Source organism: Typha latifolia, chromosome 8, assembly GCF_019914945.1.
Source record: "Typha latifolia isolate L0001 chromosome 8, TyphaL0001v2, whole genome shotgun sequence".
In the NCBI taxonomy this organism is placed as follows: Eukaryota; Viridiplantae; Streptophyta; class Magnoliopsida; order Poales; family Typhaceae; genus Typha; species Typha latifolia.
In genome coordinates this window covers 10,973,809-10,996,955 of record NC_133093.1, presented here as the reverse complement: position 1 = coordinate 10,996,955, position 23,147 = coordinate 10,973,809, and the positions used below count along the sequence as shown (strand labels likewise).

Sequence of the window (23,147 nt, the reverse complement as noted above, 5' to 3'; positions counted from 1 at the left end):
CTCTGTACAAACCCGCTAGTTGTTTACATCCCAGTAGGGTTCCTTTACATGCTCAACTCAACTCAACTATCGAGCTGGTGCGGCGGAGGCGAGGACATGGCCATGGAAGGCGAGAATAAGATCGCAAGAAAGAAGAAGAATAAGAAGGCGAGGAAGGATAAATGGGGTCAGCCTATTCCCACGGCGACGGCGGAGGTGGATAAAGAACAAGAGCAAGAACAAGTGGAAGAAGCCGAGTGCCCTCTCGGCGGCGGCGGCGGCGACGACGAGGAGGAGACGTACGAGCCCAACAAGGTGGTGGCGAGCGGCATGCCCTATTCGGTCACTGAGCAAGAGATCCGAGACTTATTCGAGGAGTTTGGCCCAATTGAGAAGCTTCAACTATCGAGGTTTCCCGACTCGGGTAACTTCCGCGGCCTCGCCTTCATCACGTTTCAGGTCAAGTTGCTCCCTTTTTCCTTATTCTTTATATGAAATCAAGTTACAGAAAGGAAAAAAAGAAATTTTTTCGGAGCTTTGAAAGTATTCAGCACAATGCTATAAGTCTTATCTTCTGCCTAGCATTTTCCAATGATGTAGATAGTCAACTGTATGATATTGTGCAAGGTTCACAGTATAGCCTGATTGATTTAGCTCATATAACCGCGTGAATTGTTCTTGAAACATGCAGTTAGCAGTGATTACAATTAGATGTTGAGAGTATTTTTTTAACAGCAAAAATGAAAAGAAATTAACTGATCCTGTTCTGGTCTAGTAAAGTTGAAACCTTTACACACACTATACTAGTAATTAGCAGCGATTACAATTAGATGTTGGATGAAAAGCAGGGTAATGCAGCATCCTTAATTCCTGAATATTGCGATTGCCATGTCATTCTTTATATAATGCAGTGCAAAATTTTAGCTCTAGATCTTGTAACTAGTAAATGCTTTTGGAGGAGTTATTTATCTATAAACTATTTAGCTGATTCTGTCTACATTTTGTTGCACCAGACAGGGGCAGCTGCACTAAGTTCTCTCAAGCTTGATGGATTCAGCACGTGAGATTTTTAAGCAGACCATTGTATTTCTCTTTTGCCCAAGTTATATAGAATGTTGAAGATTTTTTTTTCTTCTTTGCTCTGCTCTGCTCAGGGGAAACCGATTCATGAAGGTGGAACGTTGCAGAGTTGATTCTAAGAGGAAAAGGAAGAGTGAGTTCCTTAGTGATCCCGAGAAGGTTGATGGCTGTCTCTCAGCATACATTGGCAATCTCTCATGGGATGTAACAGAAACCGACATACGAGACTGCTTCAAATCGTCGAACATTGCATCTATAAGATTTTCTTTCGACAAAAGAACAGGAATCTCTCGAGGATTCTGTCATGTGGATTTCGAGGACGACGAATCGCTGGAGAAAGCTATGAAGAAAAACCAGGCTGAGCTACGTGGGAGGCCAATGAAGATAGCATATGCAGTCAGCAGTAGGAACTGAACTCTTGTACGACTAAATGCCGATTAAGCCTTAGAAATTTGTACCAACGAATCTATTACACTATGAAGTGTTTCTTGATCCTGAATACTTTATATTCTTGCACCATTTTTTTTATTGGTAGTTCATGCTGATGCACTGGCAAACCTAAAGAATTTTTTGAGCAACATGTTCCGCATGCGAAGCCATTGTTGAACAACGTGGAGCTCAGTGCTGCGGTATCCATGCCAAACCCATTGCTGAATAGATTCCCATATCCACCAGCTGCACCTTTTTTTGACAAAATTTAAGAACTAAAATTTTCGTATGTTAATTATTTTATAACTATGAAGGGAGACTTTGACCATATTTTGTGTTTATTTCATTTTACACCAAACTATTTTCAATTCAAACCCGTGTATTTTTTTTTATAAGATATCGATAGTCGAATGAAAAATAATAATAAGAGATGGTGTAAACTGAGATAAACACATAATGTAGGTCGTGAAGATTTTACTATATACTCTATATGATTTAGCTTAGTATGGATTCTACTAATTCTAGCTTACGTATATGGTATTAGAGAGTGAGAAAAGAGATTTAAATAACAAAAAAGACTAATAATTTTTAAGGCGTTTTAACAAGAAAACTATTGGATAGCATGGGCCAGAGAGCATTGCGTTGCACGAAACCTTGGCATAGCCACAACCATGGTCATCGTTCTAATGAGGAAGATGGAGAGAACCAATGGCCATGAGGAAGCATGATGACCGTGTTATTCTTGCTCGAACCTAAATGTGTGACTTCCTTCTGCTCTATAAGCTTCATATATATATATTGTTGAATTTTGATATTAAACATAATATTTTTGCAAAGAAATAGGGTTTAAACATTTGACATTAATGGTAGCTTGTGAGGAATAAATTAGATGAGGTTGTTTCCATTCGATCGAACGACGTGCTTCCCCGTTTGGGACATTGGGTCGTGCTAGAAACTAAGCCGTACTCTGTTATCCTATATATATTTCTCTTAGTTTTGCACCGAAACTAAGCCGTACTCTGATATAGTTCTGTTTTTTAAAAACTCGTGCATCATGAGAAGAATCATGTTGGCACTAATAAGTGAATTAATTAGTTCCTAAAGTAAGTCAGGTTTCTTTTTTATGAGAAAAATTTTAGGTCATTATTTATTGTATCCTGTGGCAAAGTATGGATGCGTTCTACTTCTTGCAGCAACGATGTCAGCGAGTTTATGGTATCTGGCGAAATTTTAATCCTGACTTTGTTATTTGATGTATATAAATTATAATCACATCAAAATACAGGATTTTGCTTGAACTCATAAAGCCTGCTTTATTAATCGATAAGTTTTTAATTGATCGGTACAAGACTTAGTCGAGTCATAAATAAAGTCTAGCCAAAACAAATGCCAACTTGATTCAACTAGCATCATCGCGAGACACCGAAAGCACCCAAAACCCGGATTCCATAAGAAAGATCCCCTCACTAGCACGATATGAGGAAGTATCAGTGCAGGCATATAAACTAAAAAGGAAGTATCAGTGAAATGCTACCGAATGCGAGATTTGGAGAAGCACAACCGAGTAACTCTTAAAACAATCTTACAGCTCCATATCCACAAGTATTCAGTAAACAAAGATCTTTACCAGTGAAACATCACCAGTAGTTACATAGGAATATGTAAGACGCAAACAAAATTCAACAAGTAATCCCTATCCATAATACCCAGATATAAAAGTTGACTAATAAATGTATTTCAGCGAGCTAGAACATGAGAAAATCTACACTGAACATGTTTGCAAGTATTTGACAGTTTCAAGGAATCAAGGGCATGTTTTTCTCTACTTGGGGTAGTAACCAGGTGGGGGGTAAGAACCAGGAGGAGGATAAGCACCAGGCGCAGGGTATGGAGCTTGAGGATAAGCCTGAGCTGGTGGTGGATAGCCATAGGGTTATCCATATGCCGACTGAGGTGGATACCCAACAGGAGCTGGAATAGGCTGATCAATGCGGGACATCTGCTGGACTGGAGGCACTGCCATTACTCCTGGCGGCCCAAACTTGCCGTCTCTCTTATCCATTTCGATTTTATGCTGTGTCTGCACTCACATCACAATGGCATCAATAGAGTTTCACATATTAAAGGTTGGAAATGTTTCGACACAGCCAGAGAATTATTGTTTACCTGCATACATGCACAGACTCTGCAAAGAAGATGCAAGTATACAAACAGATTTTAGAGCTCTGAGAAAAAAATATTTTAGATAAAAGAAGGCCACCGAATATTCTTACGTGCAGTAGACTAAGTCAGAAAAACAAGAAAGAATCTGGGAAGCTTCTGATAGTTCCTCGCTTCCAACAATAGCTGCAACAATGGAGAAAATGCAAGCAACTTGTTGGAGGCAGAACATGAATCCCTGAAGTCAAATGTACATACATAGTTAAATTGCCAAAAGAGAAAATAGCTGGGTTCAATATGGGAAAAATAAAGAGAAGCTTTGATGAACAATGGTAACAGCTAGGGTTTAAGAAAGCAATACGATAATGCAGTTGTCACATTGAGTTGTCTGAATGTTGAACTCGTCTTGCAGCAAGAAGCGGGTTGAGGCAACTGAGTTACCAAAACACAGGAAAACCTGAAAAACAAAATTCATGTTCAGCTAATAGTCCCAGGACATCTAATTGCCAAAAGTTTGAGAACTTTTGCTTCATGATATATGCCTAAAAGTATATACCACTGACTGCAGTTGAAGCTATAACATTTAACACCAAAGAAATTCCCTCACATGAGAGGGTTCTGAACTCGGGTACACACGACAACTGCTTCACCAAGCTCAGGACTACCCTAAAAAGAACATACACCCCATAGTTGCAATAGCATCCTGATTAGTTAAGGGTTCAATTTCTTTTTTTTTCGATCCTGATCCCAAAGACTGAGAAGTCTTCTTCCATGTCTAAACCCAGAATGGATCAAATCAATGATGGCAAGGGGTTGGAATAAGAAATGGACTTGAAGTTATTAAGGTTTTGGGAGTAGGAAAGAACAACTATCCTATAACAAATAAAACCAGATCATTTGAATAAAACCAATGATGCATCCTTATTTTCATCTTTTGAATAAAACCAGATCATTAACAGTATCAGTTCTAGAAATAAATAATGAAATCCATTCATGATAACTGCTTGTAGTTGAATTAAAATATTGATATGGCAATAGAAAGAAGTAGAAACTGGTTATAATGCATCTGGTACTTTTGAATTTCCTTATTTAATAAGAAACCACAAGTAGTCACATAGTTCTATGAAGCCTTGATAAATTGCTATTCTGTCATATCTTTCAAAATTGAAATATTTCAATTTGTGATGGGAAACAATCAGAAAAGAAAAGAAAAAAAGAAGCAGGGTTACCTCAGTGGCCAGGCAAAATTCAGGACACCGGCTTTCTCCACACTTCCCACTACATGGTAGATAGCCAGCACAACATACATACCTGTAATACAAGCAAACATGTAAATATGGTAAAAGGACACTGGCATAAACCAAAATTGCGGCGGAGTGTGTGTGTGTTGGGAGGGGGGGGAGGGAGTGGGGAGAGAATGAACCATGATTACCTTGACATGTCATTATAGAGAGCTCGTTTGCGAAGCATGTAGGACACGCATGGCCCACTAAGAAAATAAGCACATTAGATAAAATACAGGCAGATTAAAGTTAGTGAAAACGATATCTAAAGAACGAAGTAGGGATGAGTTCCTTCAATAGAACTGTCTTGGATAAGACTAAGGTGTGGCAACAGATAATGTGAACATCAGCATAACCCGAGCAAAATCATCTAATAAAGCAAACAAAAGCAATAAGAACATTCTGTAATTAGAGTAAGATGCACGCTTGTCGTCTATATAGTGAATATGATAAGTTTAGCTATTGGAATAGTTACAAACAACGTATCGACTGTCAATGTTGTAAAATTATAAGATGTCTGTGCAGTGCTATGCTTACATGCAGATGATTTATTAAGTATTAATTCTTGCAAGCTTAAAAACACAGTAGAAGCTTTTATCACACAAAATTTTCAGACAAAAGGTATAGGATAGTAGACTGAATCTTATGTGTTGGATTTCATAGTACTTTTAAACGGATGAAGCTGACACGATAAGATCTTTTAATATGACAAGAAACAATGAGATGTGTATGACTATAATTAGTTGCAAGGATGGCTGTGTCACAGGCACGAAAATGGTCGGCACGACACGTGCCATGGTATTTGCCGGTCATGTTGCAAAAGAGGAAGAGAAAAAGATAAGGATAAAAGGGCACTATTCACTTTCATCCTTCACTGCTCATCGTCGTCATCACCACTCACACCCGTGCGACGGCAAGCTCGATAACGAGCTACGAAGATGCTAGGAGAGGTGCCTTGCTGTACCCCTCATGCGACATGTTGGTAGGCTGTCGGCATGGCCATCGTTTTGAATTGTTTGATTCCAAGTCCAACTAGTAGGCTACATACGGTGAAATTAGCCATCACCTCAAAACACTAAGAGAGGAGATAAGAATTTTTCCACATTGAGAAGTCTAGCTAGTACATATTTTTAACTGTAGGGATTCAAGTACCATTCTTAATGTCAAGGTGTACAATCTATTATCGGGAAAAAAAAAGATGTACAATCTAAATACAGAAGTGAAATTTTTTTCCAGATTTCTTCCTAACTGGCGTTACACACAGACATTCGTAACTAGGTTAAACAGGTTTCTTCATTTCTACGAATGTATTTAGCTTAGAATATTTCATCAAAATCCTAACTTTTCGTAGAATACACTCTTAGATCCTGAACTGAAATATTTCACTGATATTTTGTCAAACAAATTGGTGGCTTCTTAGGGATTTAGAGGAAGATTCTGTGTTACTATAATATCATTTCCAGTTAAAAATATAAGGTTCCATCTTGACAGATAGATATGCAATTAAATATTCAGAAAAAAAAGGATAAAGGATAAAAGAGAACAAAAGATTCGCAAGTCCCACTTGCACTAAAACCTAGCCCTAATCCAGCAAAATCATGCTATATTTAAATAACATTCAGCATTACGTACAAGAGAAGAAGATGATATAACAAAAAGAAACAGCATTGTTTCGTAATCTCCGAATTGGATCGAGAATGGACACAGATCAAAACACTCACCACCAGAGCGACAAACAACAATCTGCAGAGAAAGAATCGTTCGATTTCATCAGCGATCGCCAAGTGCAGCAACCGAATTGGATCGAGAAGAAAAAGGAGATCGATAACTTACAAGGGAAGTCGGCCTGGATTGTGCTCATGAGATTCGTGTGCCACAGATTCCGGTAGCTCTGCCGGAGCTGCACCTTATCCATGTATGCCTGAGACGCCATCGATCCGAATGAAACCAAAGATTCAAGAGAGCGAGCTCGAAAACCTCCTCCAAGATCCAAAATTTACAAAAGAGAGGGTGGGAACTTGGAAAAGGATCTCGCTTTCCTCTTCTTGACGACCGGTCAACGTAAAACGGTGATTCTTTTTTCTCTCCTCCGGCCTTTTCGAGAACCATCCTTCGGGGAAAACGCGGCATAAAGATCAACAAGCGTGTTGATGCGGCAAAGAGGGATCGGGTTAGCCCCGATGCGGAGCGGAACGTTTTGCTACGATCGGGTATTACAGGATAGACACGTGAACTTTATAAACCGTGCTAGAGACCTACCTTGTACTGTACGAGTGTTGTTTAAGCCCGAAGGTTAAATATAGACCAGACAAATAGCAACCCTCTCTAGATACTAAAGTATTTAGGCTCCATCGAACTTTTAACTACTTAGATTTTAAATTAAACGTCGTCGAAATTTATTCCAAATAGTCAGCAGCCGACGTGAGAGGAGTTGTTTTATCACAAACCAACTTACTTACTTTGAGAATTATTTTCACCTAAACTATGGGATACATGATACATAGTATACTGTATGCAAACCATCGGATGCCAAACAAAAATATTATAAATAACACATTATATTTTGATTATATTATAACCCCTCTCAAATTGTCTACGTATTTGCAACGTGAGGTTGCTCGAACAAACTAGTCAAATGAAATTGGTACAGGTTTAGTCAGCTTTGAAAAACAAATCGATTTAAATAAGATTTGAAAGTGTTAAATGGGTCATAGAAGTCAATTTCAGACGAGTCTAATAAAAACGTCATGTTTGAAATGGGACTTGCTTCTAGAGAGGAATACATTCTTTTGCTGTGGAATCAAATGCAAATAATATGGTGAATATTTTGAATAGAAAATTGGTATGGCCACAAGACTAGGATCGGTTAGTGAAAGAGATACAATAAAAATTCATCATGCCAAAAGTACTGTGCAAGAGATACGACATAATGGAGAGTTAACTAATTGTTTAAATAGGAAAATATTACGAATTATTAATATCACCCTTTAATCGATTCTCCTAACAATTCATTAGAGGATGTGGAAGTATTTTTTATAGATAGATCGTAGCATTTTAAGTTAGAAATCAATGTTTTGATTCATCTTTAACTGTTAGTTAAGTTAATCTTGTGATTGGGTAAATTACATTTATTTATGGGAATTTAGGGTGTGGCTTGGTAGTTTTCTATTCATAAATAACAAAAGGAGAGTGTTTTTTTTATAATATAGTTAATCTAGGGTCTAATTGTTACACTTTAATTACTTTATACCTTCTAAAGATGGTTCCACATCTGGGCCGGCCCAAAAGCTCAAATAATTCAGCTTAGATTTCAATCAAGTTCGATCCAGTGTCTTAGTCCTCGTATCGAACCCAAGGCCAGTAGTGAGAAAGAATAGGGTGTGTCCATCTTTTCAATTTTGACATAAAGATAATGTCTGACGTATTAAAAAAGAGTCTTAATTCATAGTTTCAATGATTAAAGAGTTCTAGTTGTCTTAATTCATTGTTTCAATGGTTGTAATTATGTTCGAAATAAGATGAGGGGACTATCAAAGGTAATACCACGACTGTGATCGTCTCTCCCACCAAATTGAATGTACACTTTTAATTATAACTTAATTTATCTTTATTTGGGATTAGAATTCAGTGTGATTCCACAAAGTGCTCTATGATGCATAGACCCACATTTGTATGCCTTGAATAATCTATATGGGGTCAACTATCACTGAATCCTACCCTACTCTTGTCCCAACATGTGGTGTTGTAACCCATAAATTTGTATCAAAATCATACTCATTTCAAATCTTCTCCAAATACATTAAAGATAACCAATAGAACATAATACAAATATTGGTTCCAAACTAACCACTTCTATCGCCACATGCAAAAAAAAAGTTCCACTCGAATCCATATCCAGTCTCGCGTCATTATTTTGCTTTAGATCCTGTTCCAATCCCCCTCTTATCCTTATCTCTCTCTCTCTCTCTCTCTCAATATATATATATATATATATATATATATATATATATTCCTTCATATCAGTCACTAACGTTATGGAAAGTCGTCATCAGCTTAATAAATTCCATATGACGTTTACAAATAGATTAGATTCAGTGCATGCAACTCACTCATGTCTTACCCTTTTCTCGTTACTAATGTTATCATCTTAAGAACTTAACCAAATACTTTAAGAGTTAATTACAGTTAAATCCACTGAACCATTATCATTGTTCATATATCTTTTTCTAATCTATTATAAAATATAGATTTTCTAAATTATTAAAAATATCTCAAGGAGTCGTGTCGTTTGGTTCAAAAGTAAGTCAGTTTATATTTTAAAAGAAAGAATAAATCATATTTATCTTTTTATAGGATTACTTAGCCTTTTCAATTTGTAAGGTGTCTTAATAGTGAAATATTTTAAATAATTTATTAAATTTATATGTCAAAAAGAAAACTCAAGAAAAGCATGTGAAAATATTAATAATTTAGGAGGATAAGTGTAGTTATCTCACACTTTAATATCTATTTCTTTTTCTTATGTTGCTTTCAAAGATGAGATTATTATCTAAGCATAACATCATGTGATTGATGGCATTTATACAAATGATAGAGATCCCCAGGGGCCCAGAGATTTTTTTTCTTTTATCTTTTCATCTTTCTCGAGGTCAAAATTGATGACATTAGCCGGCATTTCCTACGGTGGAGAACACGTGGAAGTGCAGTACCAGTTTTGTCACCTAACATCTTTATCTCTATCTCCCAACGAGACCCGCCGTCACAATACTTCATATTTTATAGACCAAGATAACATTTTTATTATTATTATGAAAAGGACCTAAGAGATTAAAACAAAGCAACTAAATTAACATCTCTAACGTAATTCGTTACCCTATCATGTACAAAGGTACTTATCAAGACGAAGACGAAGACGAAGACGAATAAAGAGATAAGGAGGTCGTATATTAAATAACAAATACTTTATTCAAAATTATAGGATAAATAACATGTTTTTTTATGTGTGTGTGAAAGAAAAGGAATCCAATACTCTTCGAATCTTCTGCCGAGTTTGGTCTACTTGGCATTCAAAGTTTGACTACAAGAAGGTTCAAGCCATCGGATACAATAACGACTGCCTGTGGACCAAAAAAAAATATTTCTTAATATTTTTTTTGTGAAAAATCCCATTCTTCTGGAAGATGTAAATTAGAGAGCAAATAGAAAACAACTACAACTAATAACAAACACCAAACCTCTAATCCATTCTCACAGCTTTTTATCAATAATCCTAAGGATTAACGTGCAACAGTAACACCATAAAGAAGCATTAGCGGTTAGCGAGTCAAACCCACTCGCATACCCTCTTTGACTCTGACGAGCCTATCCTTCGTGTGAAGGCAAAGACTTATAAACAAATTAAAACAATCTAAGAACCACCCCACTCTCTCTCTCCTCTCTCCTCTCTCCTCAAGAAACGCGAAACGCAAATCCTCCCTCCCATGGAGAAGAAGACGTCGAGGTTTTGGGATCGGCCGTGGAGATGGGCCAAGACCCTCTTCTTCCTCCTCTCCATGTTGGCTTCCCTCCTCTTCATCTGCGCCCCTCCGCTTCTAATCGTAGTCTTAGATCTTCTCCTCCCACCTTCTCTTCTATCCACCTCCCTTCACCACGACTCGTTGTCCAGTCGCTTGAAGAACTTCACTTTCCGATCCTCCCTGATTGACGTGCCCATCATATCCATCGCGAGATCTTTGATCATCCTATGTACGAACTAATCCCTATACATAAACAACCCAAATTAATCTCATCTGTTTCTTTAATCTTTAGTCCTTTTGATATATGTGTAGGTGCGTATGTTGTTTGCGATGGGAAGGGAGCTTATCTTGGGATTACGACGGCGTGCAGTTTGTCTTCGATGGGTTATGTGGTGTTGAAGGCGATCAGTATTGATGTGTTTGTGGGGAAGGAGGTGAAGATTGTGGCAGTGGAGGCGTTGTTCTTGGCGTCGTTGGCTTTGGCTTTGGCGCACATTGGCATGGCGTATCGAACCAGTTGCAAGGAGCGGCGCAAGCTGCTCGTTTACAGAATAGACATTGAAGCGGTGAGTAGTGCGTTTACTTCTCTCTGCCAAACGATTTTTTTTTACATAATTGCCACTGATTTTTTTTTTTTAATTATAATTTTTGAGAGAAATAAAAAATTTAAATGTATCGTAGTTAAGTCGACATCACTGTGATTCAAACTATCATAATTGCCACCGAAAATTATTATATTGTTTTAATAATATCATTCGATTAGAAATAGTAATTTACATTCAAACTTTAAGAGATAAAAATATTTTAATTATTTATATGTTTTTGTTAATTTTGACAACAATTTTGTTATTTTGATAGAGAGTTGATATCTTATTATCATGGCAATTATAAGTGCTATATTTCTACCGAAGTGTGCTCCAAAAATTAACAAATTTTGTTTGTTCTTTGTAGGTAAAATTAAAGGCGGGCCAACCAAAATATGAAGAGCGAGAAAGATCTCCAGTATTTTGGTAGTGGAAACAGGCGTGTATTTATCATACATTCTCCTTCAAATTTGAAGATAGCCATCAATTGTAAGCAATTGATGTCCAAGTTTTGCTCTCCACGTAAACGATGTATATTCCCACGTGTATTCAATTTGATTAAAATGTACATATTACGAGAATTTGCTGGAACAAATTCCAGTGAGTTCTAGTGCGGTGAAGAAAAAAGATGGATCCCACGGCAATAGCAATGGGTGTTTCTATTTTAAGTTCCCCGAGGATCTTCATTTAGTGTATTTTTTTGTTTTATATTGGTTTTTATATATTTTTTTGCTAAAAGATATTTTGATAAGAAGCTCAAATACTATTAATATTTTTATTACTTTCATAGGAGCTCTATTAATCTGATTTGGGCCTGCCCAAGCCCGGCCCATTCTTTTTGGCCCATTCATAATATTACAAAAATCATTATAGAGGAAACTATATTTTACATTCTTATGTTTAGGCATTAAGTATAGTTTTACTTATATCACCGAAATTGTTACTTTTTTCCATCTTAAAATGGTGGAGTGAGTTTAGGCTTAACCACAAAGAAGTAAAATCTGATTTTCTTTTATATATCTTTAATACACTCAGTCTATTGCGTCCGACCAGAGCAATTGATGGGCAGGCGGCAAACGGAGATCCAAGCTCGATCAACTTGAACTACCTAAATTCAAACTTGACTAACCCGAAAAGCTACGTCAAGACACTGATTGTGCGCACCTCGTAGTCCTTATCACCCATAGTCTAATTACATATCTCTCATTTGATCACTTATATATATATATAACTATAGCTGTTGAATGCATACTATTGATAAACTGACTTGGGACAAGGTTGTCTGGGGGCAATAGGGCTACGGCCCTAGTGTTATGCACCTAGGTATATTCAAGCCAGGGCTCAAACCAATAGCCTGTTTAACTTTTTGGGCCGGGCTAAATCACTATCCAACCCATCAGAGAAATAAAAGTAGCAACTTATAGTCCTTATGCGTGAGATAATATATGTCATCATCATTAACTACCTCCACTATTTGCCATTGCATGAAGACAATAACTTTTCTTGGTATGATTCATCATTACTAGCAATAATGGGCGAAAGTTACGTGTGAATGGGCCTCACCCACTAATGCAGTAGACAACGAGATGAGAGCAATTTGTCACAGTTCTAAAGTAAAGCTCGAGAACCTCGTGCCATTATCTAATTTGATGGCTAAGGAGATCCTAATATGTAATTTTTAGTGCAACCTCTCGTAAGAATTATAGTTTAGGGTAACTAAGTAAGTAGTAATCTTGATTGCTTTTGTTGGGGAACACAACAAAACCTATTAAGATTGCCTAAAGTTTTAGTTATTGTCAGTATGTGAATAACTATCAAATCACTTTTATTATGCTTTTACAACTTTATACCTCAACTTTTAGATGATTTATGCACTTGGCAGCCAACTATTCCACCAAATAGTGTGGACATGTAGGCAATCTTTTCCTGAATTTATTTGGTAATTTGTGAGCCACTATGCTATAATCATGAGTGAATATAGAAATTTTTTATACATCCAATGATAAACTTATGTTTGTGAGTTACAAATTTATTTATGGGTTTCGATCAATATTAAATCTTTTTGACATAACTATTGTGCAATTTATATTAGTAGAAAATTTATATTTTATTTTATTTCCCATAATATAGGAATAGATAATTGCTGCCAGCTAATTGAGGCACATTATTGGATATTGGATATTGGATATTGGATGTGTGTCAACACATAAGTTAATTTGACTATTCTAGTCCCATCAATTCAAATCTTGATGGCCCTTTATATTCTCTTTCAGACATTAATAATACCATTCAATACAACTTATTGAGATATTAAATCTATAACATGATGATGAATAGATAGGATCTCAACCACTGTGTTAATTATCAAGTAGAATAGTAAGACATTTAACATTTTGTTCATCTAAGATACTAGAAAGCATCTAGTTGTTCTTCTACTACCAGCAAAGTGACACATATAAGCCTAATTCCTTTTTATAAAACTATAAAGCGTTTTTTTTATAAGAAACACATAATACACTGAATTTTGAATCAGACTCGTAAGTTTTAAGCTAAATAAAAAGTCAGACGTCCCCAGCATATGATTTAGACACTTAGATTAATATTCAAAAATAAAAAAGATCATAATAAATTTAAATATAATTTTTCTGTAACATGTCAATTTGAAATCGAAATCATAATTTTTTGTCATAAATTTGCTAGACCCAGACAGCTGAAACAGTGGCTTTAATTGAAGAGAGACGAGAGGGACGTTGTTTATTTACCTCATCACCTCCACCAAGAGAAGGGAATAAATAGTGCTATAATTGCCAGGTCAACTAGTGACATAAAATAAGTCTATCTATTTTATCTTCGTCAAAAGAAAAAAAAAATAGTGACATAAAAGGGAAGAAGGAAATCTATAAAGGTTTATTAAATAAGTAGAAAGTAACTAAAAAAAGATAAAAAGGGTACCAAAGAAGAAGTACTTGTAATTTATAATAGACTGGTCTCCGCTGTTGCGCTGTATGCGAGATGAGACACTTCGTGGAGATTCTTTGCTTACGGTGTACCCGCCATTTCACGTGCGCTTGCCGGTCTAAATCTTAACCATTCACCAATATAAATTATTTATTAAACTTATTAATTAAAATAAGTCTATCTATTTTATTGTAGAATAAAATACTGAACTAATCAACGGTGTATAAAAATATAAAATAATAATAAATTTAGTGTTTTAGTTAGGAATACAGTAAAATATATTTATTTTAATAATAAGTAAAAAAAATTAAAACAGAATTAGTTTGGTCAATCACTCCCCAGTCCCCACCCGGTTTAGTTGCAAAAGATATTGCCTCTTTTATCTCTCTCTCTCTCTCTCTCTCTCTCTCTCTCTCTCTCTCTCTCTCAACAACCATGGACCGATGATTCCGAACTGCCCGCTTCGCTCCAAGATTGGTGACGTAGTTTTGGTTTTCTTAACACTGGGAGGAATGAAGTGGAGACAAAAAGCCATGGAAAAATGAGAAGATTAAAAGAAGGGGGTTAAATACATTCTTTTCTTTTTTTATTGCTTCAACTTTTGAGAAATTTACGTATAACACCCTATTTTTTAACAAAATTTTAATTTAAATATTACTTATAAATTAAAAAAAATATTTCGTTAAGTAGAGATATTTTTTATTTTTAACATATTTAAAATATCATTATTTCTAAAATAACTAAAACATTCTTAGTAAGACTTAATTAAAAGTATTTTTATAATATAGTTAAGTTAACAAAGATATTTAATTAAATTTAATTAACAAATCTAACAGCATAACATTTTCTGTAGAAGTAGAACTCATTTTATAAATAATAAAAATATAGAATATAATAAAAATATCTATTCACAGTTCCATCCAAAAAACGAAAATGTTCATTAGCGGCAGGTCTGCAGTCCTTACCCCAAACACATTTAGAGAGAAACATATTGAAATATTATAATGTAAAGATCTAATCCTCTCTTTCTTTATCACGTTAAGGCTTTTAGTTGATGGATTAATTTTTATTATCTCCAAGATAACGATGAGAGTTGCATTAGGATCCAGCTGTACAGAGTTAGATACATCAACGATGTGGAAGATCATGCCATCATCTCCTTAAATATGATTAGTTAAGCGTGCCGTATATTATGGATTTGGATTACCGCAGATAAGAAGGAATCCCTCCTCCCTTTTCCCATCCTATTTGTGTTTGAATATCTCTATGACCTGTCCTAATCTACTAACAATAACAATTTATTAATCAGTATTAGGCAATTAATTGACTCAAAGCCATTCTAATACGCCCCTTCATCTGTGTCACCCTTGGGATAAATAAAAAGATGAGATTTTAACTATTTAATTTTGACAAAGTTAATGTTTTTTAAATAATTTTGATACGCCGACGGTAACAGAACAGAACCAACTATATTGCAATATAAGAAACGAGCAATTTGAGGGGAAATATAAGATAGTAAATATTTTAATTGACTCCTTGTGAATTTATATAGGTTTTTAAATTGGTTAGGCAGTGGTGTTGGATTAGACTGACGGTGTTCAGTTTTGGTAGGCAGAGTTCCAAGCTAGGGCAGGCCACTGTCTACTTGAGCAGTGAATGAGACAAAGAATCTCGTAGCTGTTCCTTTCGCACCCCATGACAGATCTATCCTTGGATACATACCGGCAAAATAACTTGTTAAAATATTAAATTTGCCATGGCTATATGTACAGTTCAGCTCTCCAATTTTAAGTATTTTATAAAACACACCTCATTTTTATGAATTTTTTTAAAAAATTGCTTAAATTTAGGTTGTTAAATGCAAATATCGGACAGAAGAATAAAAGCCTGGGGCCCACATGTTGACGTGCTGGAAGGGAAAAGAGCTATCAAATTGGTGCGTAAGTTCGTGGGAAGGTGCAGCTTCCAGTGACCATCCTTTTTCTTTATCAGTTTATCACAAGCAAACGCCAAGATTGCCACTAAACTAATCCTGCCCCAACCTTCCACTTCTTCCTAATCCTAGCCCGAGCCCATCACCTTCACATGAGATTTCCGCGTTATTCCCGTCCTTGACCATGGTCAATACCAACCCCTCCTCCTCTATAAATACCACCCATCTCGATCTTGCCCAAATGGACAAGATTAGGAATTCCTCGAGGGCTTAATTGCTTAATTTCTTAGAGATGGGCTTCCCCGTAGGTTACTCCGAGATGCAACTCCCACGGCTCCTCCTCCACCTGGTCCTCTTCCTCGGCTCCCTACGCCGGTTTCTTTCCTGGGTCTTCCAAACCGTCGGCCTCGGCGACCTCCTCGACTCCGACGGGCCGGATCCACCGCCCCAGCACATGGGCAGCTTCCGCTTCCGGCCGCCGGAGCACAGGCGCGCCGTGGTCGACGAGGCGCTCCCGGTCGTCCGCTACGAGGAGCTCGCGGCCGAGGGCGAGGTCGGCGAGAGCTGCGCTGTCTGCCTCTACGACTTCGAGGGCGGCGAGGAGGTGCGGCGCCTCGCCAACTGCCGCCACGTGTTCCACCGGGGCTGCCTCGACCGCTGGATGGGGCACGAGCAGCGGACGTGTCCTCTCTGCCGCGCGCCTCTCATGCCGGCGGAGGCGGCGGAGCCGCCGACTGGCGAGCGGAGCTTAGTGGTGGAGCCTTTGGATTACGACTACTTCGATTACCATTTCCCCTCTTCTCCTTCCTCGCCTTTGTCGAGTCCCACTTTGTTTCTGCCTCACCAGCTAATCCCCTCCTCTTAATTGAGTCTTAGATTTGGGCAATTGTACATAGAAAGAGATTAATTCTTGTTACTTGGGTCCTGATTAGGAAATCTAATCTTTGTAGATAATTCCAGCTTTTGTTTGTTGATTGAATTATACTCTTGACCTTTGAGCAATGAAGAACTTCTTCTGTTACTACTTTTTCCCCTCATATCGACAGATAGTTCCCAGTCTTCCATCTTTCAGTTGCAATCTAGTAAAGAACGGATCTAAAATAGTCCTATGATATGAGTGATATTCCAGCATCGTCTTCTCGGAAAAGGCACCCAACTCCTCCGCTTGTTCGGTAGCCACTACAATTAATTACACGGAAGCCAGGCTACAGCACAAGACCTCGCATCCAACCGGAACGTGACACGTTGGTCTAAGGAAGTTGACTCGATCCCTCCATTATTGGTCGAGTAAATCTTGATTAATGGTGCAATTTAAGCACGGAGTTGGGTGTCGGTGTTATCAAAATAATTTACTCCCCAAAATTACACTGGGAGTGGACTCTGTAACCTCTTGTATCACAGGTGGTGTCCTTCCAACTTGCCACGAGTCGGTGGTTGTGTCGGTGTTCTACGGTCAAAGCTGTAAAAGTACAACGGGCTGGGCCTCTCGAGTCTAGATCGTCTCAGACTTTCTTCTATCACTTTTAAGCCCAGCCCAACTAGTAAAATAGATTGGATCGCCCGACAACAAGTGCATTACCTGAAGACTTTTGATTTGGTTGGCCTTTTCTTGTCCATAAGAATCCATTTCTTTTAATTTAATCTAAGACTAAAGGAGGTAGGCTGTCACCTCCTCTGCAATAAAGTTATATTTACATAATGCTTTGCATGTGGTGGACTATTGGTCTTAAGGTGGAATGGATGGAAACTTGGGATGTGAACGAAACAAGTATAATGCCGCAAAATCTTCGTAATGTCCCCCTTTTTCAATGCCCAATATGTCAAATTTGTATAGACGGTAGGTATCTGGTACCGATTTACTTATCACAATAGCAACTGTCATAGTTTATGACAAAATATTGGGCATTTGTTTATTATAAGCAAACTAGGTCAGCATTCTCAACTATAGTTTCCACCTTGACAAATGTTGAAAAAGTTTCAGCGAAAGAAATTAGACAGCAGAGCTCGCTTTCTTATCTAATATCATGGGCGTCACTGACGTTCCACATGCTGGCGATGAGGTTAGTTTTATTTCCTAGTAATCTACTTTAACTTTTTAAGACAAAAGGAGTGAAAGTTCAGGAAAGCTAATCATCACTCGCTCACATCCTCACTTTTAATGAAACCAATAAAAAACTTTACTAGTAAAATTAAATGGCTGCATCGATATTCCGAATTGTTACACCCAACCTCGATAACCAATGGCATGTCGGAGTGCATTAACTACTCACAAGTGAACCCGAATCGCGACAGCTGACGGCCATAAATGAACAATGAAAACCTACTTTGGTGGACAACCTCTAACGCGGACAGATGCCACGCCCTCCTTGAACCACGGCATCCTCAGAGGACTGAAATGCAAAACAGAAACTATTTCCTTCCAAATGTGTAATTGTAATAACTTATTAGCGGCTGGAAAAAGTAAAAAATAATTAAAAAGGAGGGAGGGGGAGAGAGAGAGAGAGAGAGAGAGAGAGAGAGAGAGAGAGAGAGAGAGAGAGAGAGAGAGAGGAAGCGGAGCCATACGGAGAGGATGCTCCACCTGACACAAAGCCACGCCATCCCCCTGTTTTGCTTCTCATTCCGTCTCATCAACTTTCCCTTCTTCCTTCCTCCTCCCATCGCCATTCTACCAATCTTTTGGTTTTATATAAATCGGATTAGTTAACTCGCTTGATCCGAATTAGAGAGCTAGTGGTATCGTCTCTCGGCTCTCGTCTCCCCCACCTGCATTGCTTCGGAGGAGGAGATAGAGATGAAAGGAGATCAAAACCTTAAAGAGACCAACGAAAACTATCCCATTGCTCACAATACCAACAACATGAGGAACATGAGGACCCCATTCGTATGGGGTCTCTACAAACCTAAGCCTCCGTCTCCTTCCCCTCCCCTCCTCTCCTTCTCCCGCCTATTAATCTACGTCGTCTTCCCCATTACCGTCCTCTACCTCTTCTACAATCTCAACCTCCTCCTCTCCTCCTCCTTTATCCCTCCTTGCCCCACCACCACCACCGCCGCCGCCATCTCTTCCATCTCCTCCTCCTCTAACCTCTCGTTCTTCCCTTCACCAGCGAAGACCAACCCCGCCGCCACCGGCCTCCAGCACATCGTCTTCGGCATCGCCGCCTCCGCCTCGCTATGGGAGAAGCGCAAGGAGTACATCAAGCTCTGGTTTAACCCCGGTCAAATGCGCGGCTTCGTCTGGCTCGACAAGCCGGTCAAAGAATTCAACAGCACGACAACTTTTATTAAAGGTCTCCCCATGCTCAAGATCTCCGGCGACACCTCGAAGTTCCCGTACACTCACCGGCAGGGCCACCGCTCCGCGATCCGCATCTCCCGCATTGTCTCAGAGACCTTCCGCCTCGGCCTTCCCAATGTGCGGTGGTTCGTCATGGGCGACGACGACACCGTCTTCGTCCCGGACAACTTGGTTCGCGTCCTCTCCCAGTTCGACTACCGCTTGCCCTACTACATTGGGTCACTTTCCGAAAGTCACCTCCAAAACATTTACTTCTCCTATGGCATGGCCTACGGCGGCGGCGGCTTCGCCATAAGCCGCCCACTCGCCGCAGCTCTAGCCAAGTAAGGAAACTCTATACGTTTATTAATATTCGTCGAAATCAATGTATGAAGCTTAGAATTTCGTTGGTTAAATAATAGGATTCAGGATGGGTGTCTCCATCGTTACCCGGCGCTTTATGGAAGTGATGACCGGATCCAGGCGTGCATGGCGGAGCTCGGCGTGCCGCTAACGAGGCACCCGGGATTCCACCAGTACGACGTCTACGGCGATCTCCTCGGCCTCCTCGCCGCGCACCCCGTCGCGCCGCTCGTCTCTCTCCACCACCTCGACGTCGTGCAGCCGGTGTTCCCATCGGAGCCCTCCCGCGCGGCCGCCCTCCGACGTCTCTTCGACGGCCCCGTACGGCTCGACTCCGCCGGCGTCGTCCAGCAGTCGATATGCTACGACCGGGAGCGGAGGTGGACGGTATCGGTGTCATGGGGGTTCGCCGTCATGGTGGTGCGCGGCGTCATGTCGCCGCGGGAGATGGAGATGCCGGCGAGGACGTTCCTGAACTGGTACCGGCGCGCCGACTACACGGCGTACGCGTTCAACACCCGCCCCGTGGCGCGGAACCCCTGCCAGAGGCCCCACGTGTACTACCTCGCAGCGGCACGGCGCGACGCCCGGAGGAGGACCATCGTGACGGAGTACGAAAGGCACCGTGAGAAGCACCCGGTCTGCCGGTGGAAGGTGGCCGACCCAGCTGAGTTGCTAGACCGGGTCGTGGTCCTCAAGAAGCCCGACCCGGGATTATGGGACAGAGTACGTCATTTTGAATGATTAACATTGTAGAATTATAATTTACATAAGTTCTAAAGTTTTGTTTATGTAAATGTTTTCTTTCGGTGCAGTCTCCGAGGAGGAATTGCTGCAGAGTGTTGTCGTCGCCCAAGGGAGGGAAGAGGGGAGATCGAACGATGACCGTTGATGTGGGGGTGTGCAGGGAAGCGGAGTTTAGTCAGATATAGGTGTCGTTATCCTTCCACTTCTTTCATTAAATCCTCTTTTCTATAATCTACTGTAATGGGCCTACACTGTATAAATTTGGTCCTTTTAGGTTCTTACAAACATATAAAATTTTTGGAACACCTCATTTGGAAAAAAAAAAACTATTTACTTCTTTCTTTTCTTCTCTATATCCGAATGGGCTGTATCACAGTATCAGTATCCTATATACGCGTCCTCCAACTAGCAACTAGTTCTAGGACAGGGCTTATTTCATCAAAGGTCGTCGGTTCGCCGTGATTCGTGCATACCCGTACATTAATCAAGGGAAATGAGGACGACTCGGGACCGTTGGATCACCCCCCCAAGGCCTACGTGCCGTGCTTCTGGTCGTGGGTCCCATCGGAAGGCGCGGAGGTGACCGGTGAAAGTGGAAGGGTGGCAATTCGGTAATTAATTGAACCGGAGGATACTATTTTGTCTGTTACGTGGCATCGAGAGAATGCGAGAGAATAGCCATCCTGACAGTTGATCACGTCCGTTGATTGGTGTCCCAGTTTATCACGCTCTCTGCTTCGAGATTCGAGATGCCGAACTTCGTGCATTTTATATGTTACCCTTAAGAAAATCTCTTATTTGTTTATATACTTCTCTAAAGATTGCAAATATTACTCTTAAAACCTATATTGTTTGACATAGATATCTCTATCGCGATCGTTTGATAAAAAGTTGTTAATTAATGAAATATTTAGTCTAAAAAATGTTTCTTTTATCTTCCTTAGATTGTCTGGTATAGTTAGCAAAATTAATAGGATAAATCAATCATTAAAATCATAATTAATTGGGAGAGTAACCAATTTGTATTATCTATGGTTAAATTAAGAATTTTGACGAATCACTGTAGGGGCATCTATAAAAAAAATTGATCTTGGTAGGCACATATTCAAATACATAGTTTATAGAGCTATATAAGTAAATAAGAGATTTATTTGGAGGTATACATGTAAAAAAAAAAACTATGTGGCCGTTTCGATGCTGGATAATAAAAATTAGGATAAGGATAAATTAAATATTTCTCACGGGAATGTGTTATCTATATACTTTTTATTTAGTTTTTTATTATAAAAATAATTATATAATTGATTGAATAAAAATAGTTGATAAGAAATAATGTTTAGTCGTGATAGTTGACACAACTGAAAATAATGATCAGATTGATTTTACTACCATTTCCTTCAGTTAAATTAATAGAAATTTATTTATTTATTTTTTAAAAAGAGAATTCAATCTGGAGAACAAAATAGTCAAAGTAAATTTAGAAATAAAGATATACGTAAAAAAATTTAAATAAAGAAAAACCATGGACAAAAATAAATTCATTAGGCATGATATATAATATAATGATAGACCAAATGAGACTTTATGTTACCACATTTTCATATTGTACATGCATTGCCATCTAATGGGTCTTTTATAAGACAAACTACAAGTAGCACCTCTGTGTGATTCTCTATTTAACATAGTATATCTATTTAGGTCTCTTAGTGTGCCCACCTCAAACATTTGTTCACCATCTGAAACTCTAGACTTCCATATTTTTATACAGACATCTAAAATCTATATTATTCTCCTAATTATATTAGGTTACAATCCTAATCCCATTAAGATCTCTCATAATATAACTAAAATAATTATCATCATCCCCTACTCCCGCAATAATTAAGATTCAAGATATGGATGCACTAGTATTATTACTAGTCAAATTATAGCTCCTCATGAAGAGACATAGTCTAACAATCTCCCTCTACAATTCAATCTATTCTTAACTTTCGTTGTCCTTCACTAGCAAACCTACCTTTATATGTATTTTTATCGTCACCACACGATCTTGATGTCAACATTATCTACTATTCTCAACCAAGCCTTGTGCAGAATTTTTTTTTTCCAATCACTTTACTAGTCTTAAAAGTTCTATCCTTTTGTGCCTTAGTTACTTTTCATGAATAACAGCTGATTTACTCATCTGAGCGTGTGCATCAAATTCACCCATCATTGTCCTAACCCAAGACTCCTGTTCCACCAAGTATAACTAAGCTTGAGCACCGATTCTACATGTTTGAACTAAATTGCCGCCTACCATGACATCTCTGAAAATATCTCATATTCATCAAAACCACTAAATTGTTTGCACCATACTACTTCAAAAGGTACTTTACAATCGTTGAAAACTTGCTATAAAATCACTTATTAGAATTTCCTGCATCCATAGAATTAATATCACTTATTATGCATAACCTAATAATAACCGTCAGAAAAGTTCTCGCATTACATGTGTGATCTGATATTGCTAAAAACTATAAGAGAAGAAATTAATCATAATTTAACTAAAAATACTTTCTATCATCTCATACTCTATCAAGGATAAATAAGACAGAGATTAACTAACATTATTAGTCATACTAGAACTCCACCTTAGAAGACATAATCCAATAGATAGAATTATATTTCCTTTTAATATAATTTCTTCATTTTGTTTACATTGAGCAATGACAGCTATATTCGTAAAGCGCTATAGAGACTAGAGAGAGTCCACAAATAAAGGAGGGGCTTCTTTATGTATACTTTAATTCGACGACGACGGCGAGGTGATTTTTCCGAATAAATCTGAAACAC

The 23,147-nt window shown here is 38.5% G+C and overlaps 5 protein-coding genes across 5 annotated transcripts; 4 read left to right on the top strand and 1 right to left on the bottom strand.

Moving 5' to 3' along the window:
- Nucleotides 1-1,565, top strand: LOC140793461 (phragmoplastin interacting protein 1-like). The gene is made up of 3 exons (XM_073144955.1): nucleotides 1-438; nucleotides 993-1,039; nucleotides 1,134-1,565. The coding sequence occupies exons 1-3, from the start codon at nucleotides 49-51 to the stop codon at nucleotides 1,471-1,473; spliced, it is 777 nt and encodes a 258-aa protein (XP_073001056.1). The 5' UTR covers nucleotides 1-48; the 3' UTR covers nucleotides 1,474-1,565.
- Nucleotides 1,566-3,053: 1,488 nt separating this feature from the next.
- LOC140794137 (uncharacterized) lies at nucleotides 3,054-7,054 on the bottom strand. The gene is made up of 8 exons (XM_073146018.1): nucleotides 6,765-7,054; nucleotides 6,653-6,674; nucleotides 5,081-5,137; nucleotides 4,878-4,959; nucleotides 4,010-4,105; nucleotides 3,762-3,886; nucleotides 3,655-3,673; nucleotides 3,054-3,568 (listed from the first exon to the last, which is right to left on the bottom strand). Exons 1-8 carry the CDS (start codon nucleotides 6,862-6,864, stop codon nucleotides 3,422-3,424), a joined length of 648 nt encoding a protein of 215 aa, XP_073002119.1. The 5' UTR covers nucleotides 6,865-7,054; the 3' UTR covers nucleotides 3,054-3,421.
- Nucleotides 7,055-10,326: 3,272 nt separating this feature from the next.
- Nucleotides 10,327-11,699, top strand: LOC140793877 (uncharacterized). Its single transcript, XM_073145642.1, has 3 exons — nucleotides 10,327-10,676; nucleotides 10,760-11,013; nucleotides 11,399-11,699. The coding sequence occupies exons 1-3, from the start codon at nucleotides 10,412-10,414 to the stop codon at nucleotides 11,459-11,461; spliced, it is 582 nt and encodes a 193-aa protein (XP_073001743.1). The 5' UTR covers nucleotides 10,327-10,411; the 3' UTR covers nucleotides 11,462-11,699.
- Nucleotides 11,700-16,064: 4,365 nt separating this feature from the next.
- On the top strand, nucleotides 16,065-16,943 carry LOC140794153 (brassinosteroid-responsive RING protein 1-like). Its single transcript, XM_073146045.1, has one exon. It carries the CDS (start codon nucleotides 16,215-16,217, stop codon nucleotides 16,785-16,787), a length of 573 nt encoding a protein of 190 aa, XP_073002146.1. The 5' UTR covers nucleotides 16,065-16,214; the 3' UTR covers nucleotides 16,788-16,943.
- A 1,448-nt stretch (nucleotides 16,944-18,391) lies between these two features.
- LOC140793185 (uncharacterized) lies at nucleotides 18,392-21,154 on the top strand. Its single transcript, XM_073144529.1, has 3 exons — nucleotides 18,392-19,546; nucleotides 19,625-20,291; nucleotides 20,381-21,154. The coding sequence occupies exons 1-3, from the start codon at nucleotides 18,717-18,719 to the stop codon at nucleotides 20,495-20,497; spliced, it is 1,614 nt and encodes a 537-aa protein (XP_073000630.1). The 5' UTR covers nucleotides 18,392-18,716; the 3' UTR covers nucleotides 20,498-21,154.
- Nucleotides 21,155-23,147: the final 1,993 nt, after the last annotated feature.

Excerpts from the sequence above, each read along its gene's own strand:
- LOC140793461 (XM_073144955.1), top strand. The coding sequence starts at position 49 with ATGCTCAACTCAACTCAACTATCGAGCTGGTGCGGCGGAGGCGAGGAC. Across the intron at positions 439-992 it reads TCGCCTTCATCACGTTTCAG|ACAGGGGCAGCTGCACTAAG; the intron begins GTCAAGTTGCTC and ends TTGTTGCACCAG. Across the intron at positions 1,040-1,133 it reads AAGCTTGATGGATTCAGCAC|GGGAAACCGATTCATGAAGG; the intron begins GTGAGATTTTTA and ends TGCTCTGCTCAG.
- LOC140794137 (XM_073146018.1), bottom strand. The coding sequence starts at position 6,864 with ATGGCGTCTCAGGCATACATGGATAAGGTGCAGCTCCGGCAGAGCTAC. Across the intron at positions 4,960-5,080 it reads CTCTATAATGACATGTCAAG|GTATGTATGTTGTGCTGGCT; the intron begins GTAATCATGGTT and ends CTTGTATTACAG. Across the intron at positions 3,887-4,009 it reads AATGTGACAACTGCATTATC|GGATTCATGTTCTGCCTCCA; the intron begins GTATTGCTTTCT and ends ATTTGACTTCAG.
- LOC140793877 (XM_073145642.1), top strand. The coding sequence starts at position 10,412 with ATGGAGAAGAAGACGTCGAGGTTTTGGGATCGGCCGTGGAGATGGGCC. Across the intron at positions 10,677-10,759 it reads GAGATCTTTGATCATCCTAT|GTGCGTATGTTGTTTGCGAT; the intron begins GTACGAACTAAT and ends ATATATGTGTAG. Across the intron at positions 11,014-11,398 it reads ACAGAATAGACATTGAAGCG|GTAAAATTAAAGGCGGGCCA; the intron begins GTGAGTAGTGCG and ends TGTTCTTTGTAG.
- LOC140794153 (XM_073146045.1), top strand. The coding sequence starts at position 16,215 with ATGGGCTTCCCCGTAGGTTACTCCGAGATGCAACTCCCACGGCTCCTC.
- LOC140793185 (XM_073144529.1), top strand. The coding sequence starts at position 18,717 with ATGAAAGGAGATCAAAACCTTAAAGAGACCAACGAAAACTATCCCATT. Across the intron at positions 19,547-19,624 it reads CTCGCCGCAGCTCTAGCCAA|GATTCAGGATGGGTGTCTCC; the intron begins GTAAGGAAACTC and ends GTTAAATAATAG. Across the intron at positions 20,292-20,380 it reads ACCCGGGATTATGGGACAGA|TCTCCGAGGAGGAATTGCTG; the intron begins GTACGTCATTTT and ends CTTTCGGTGCAG.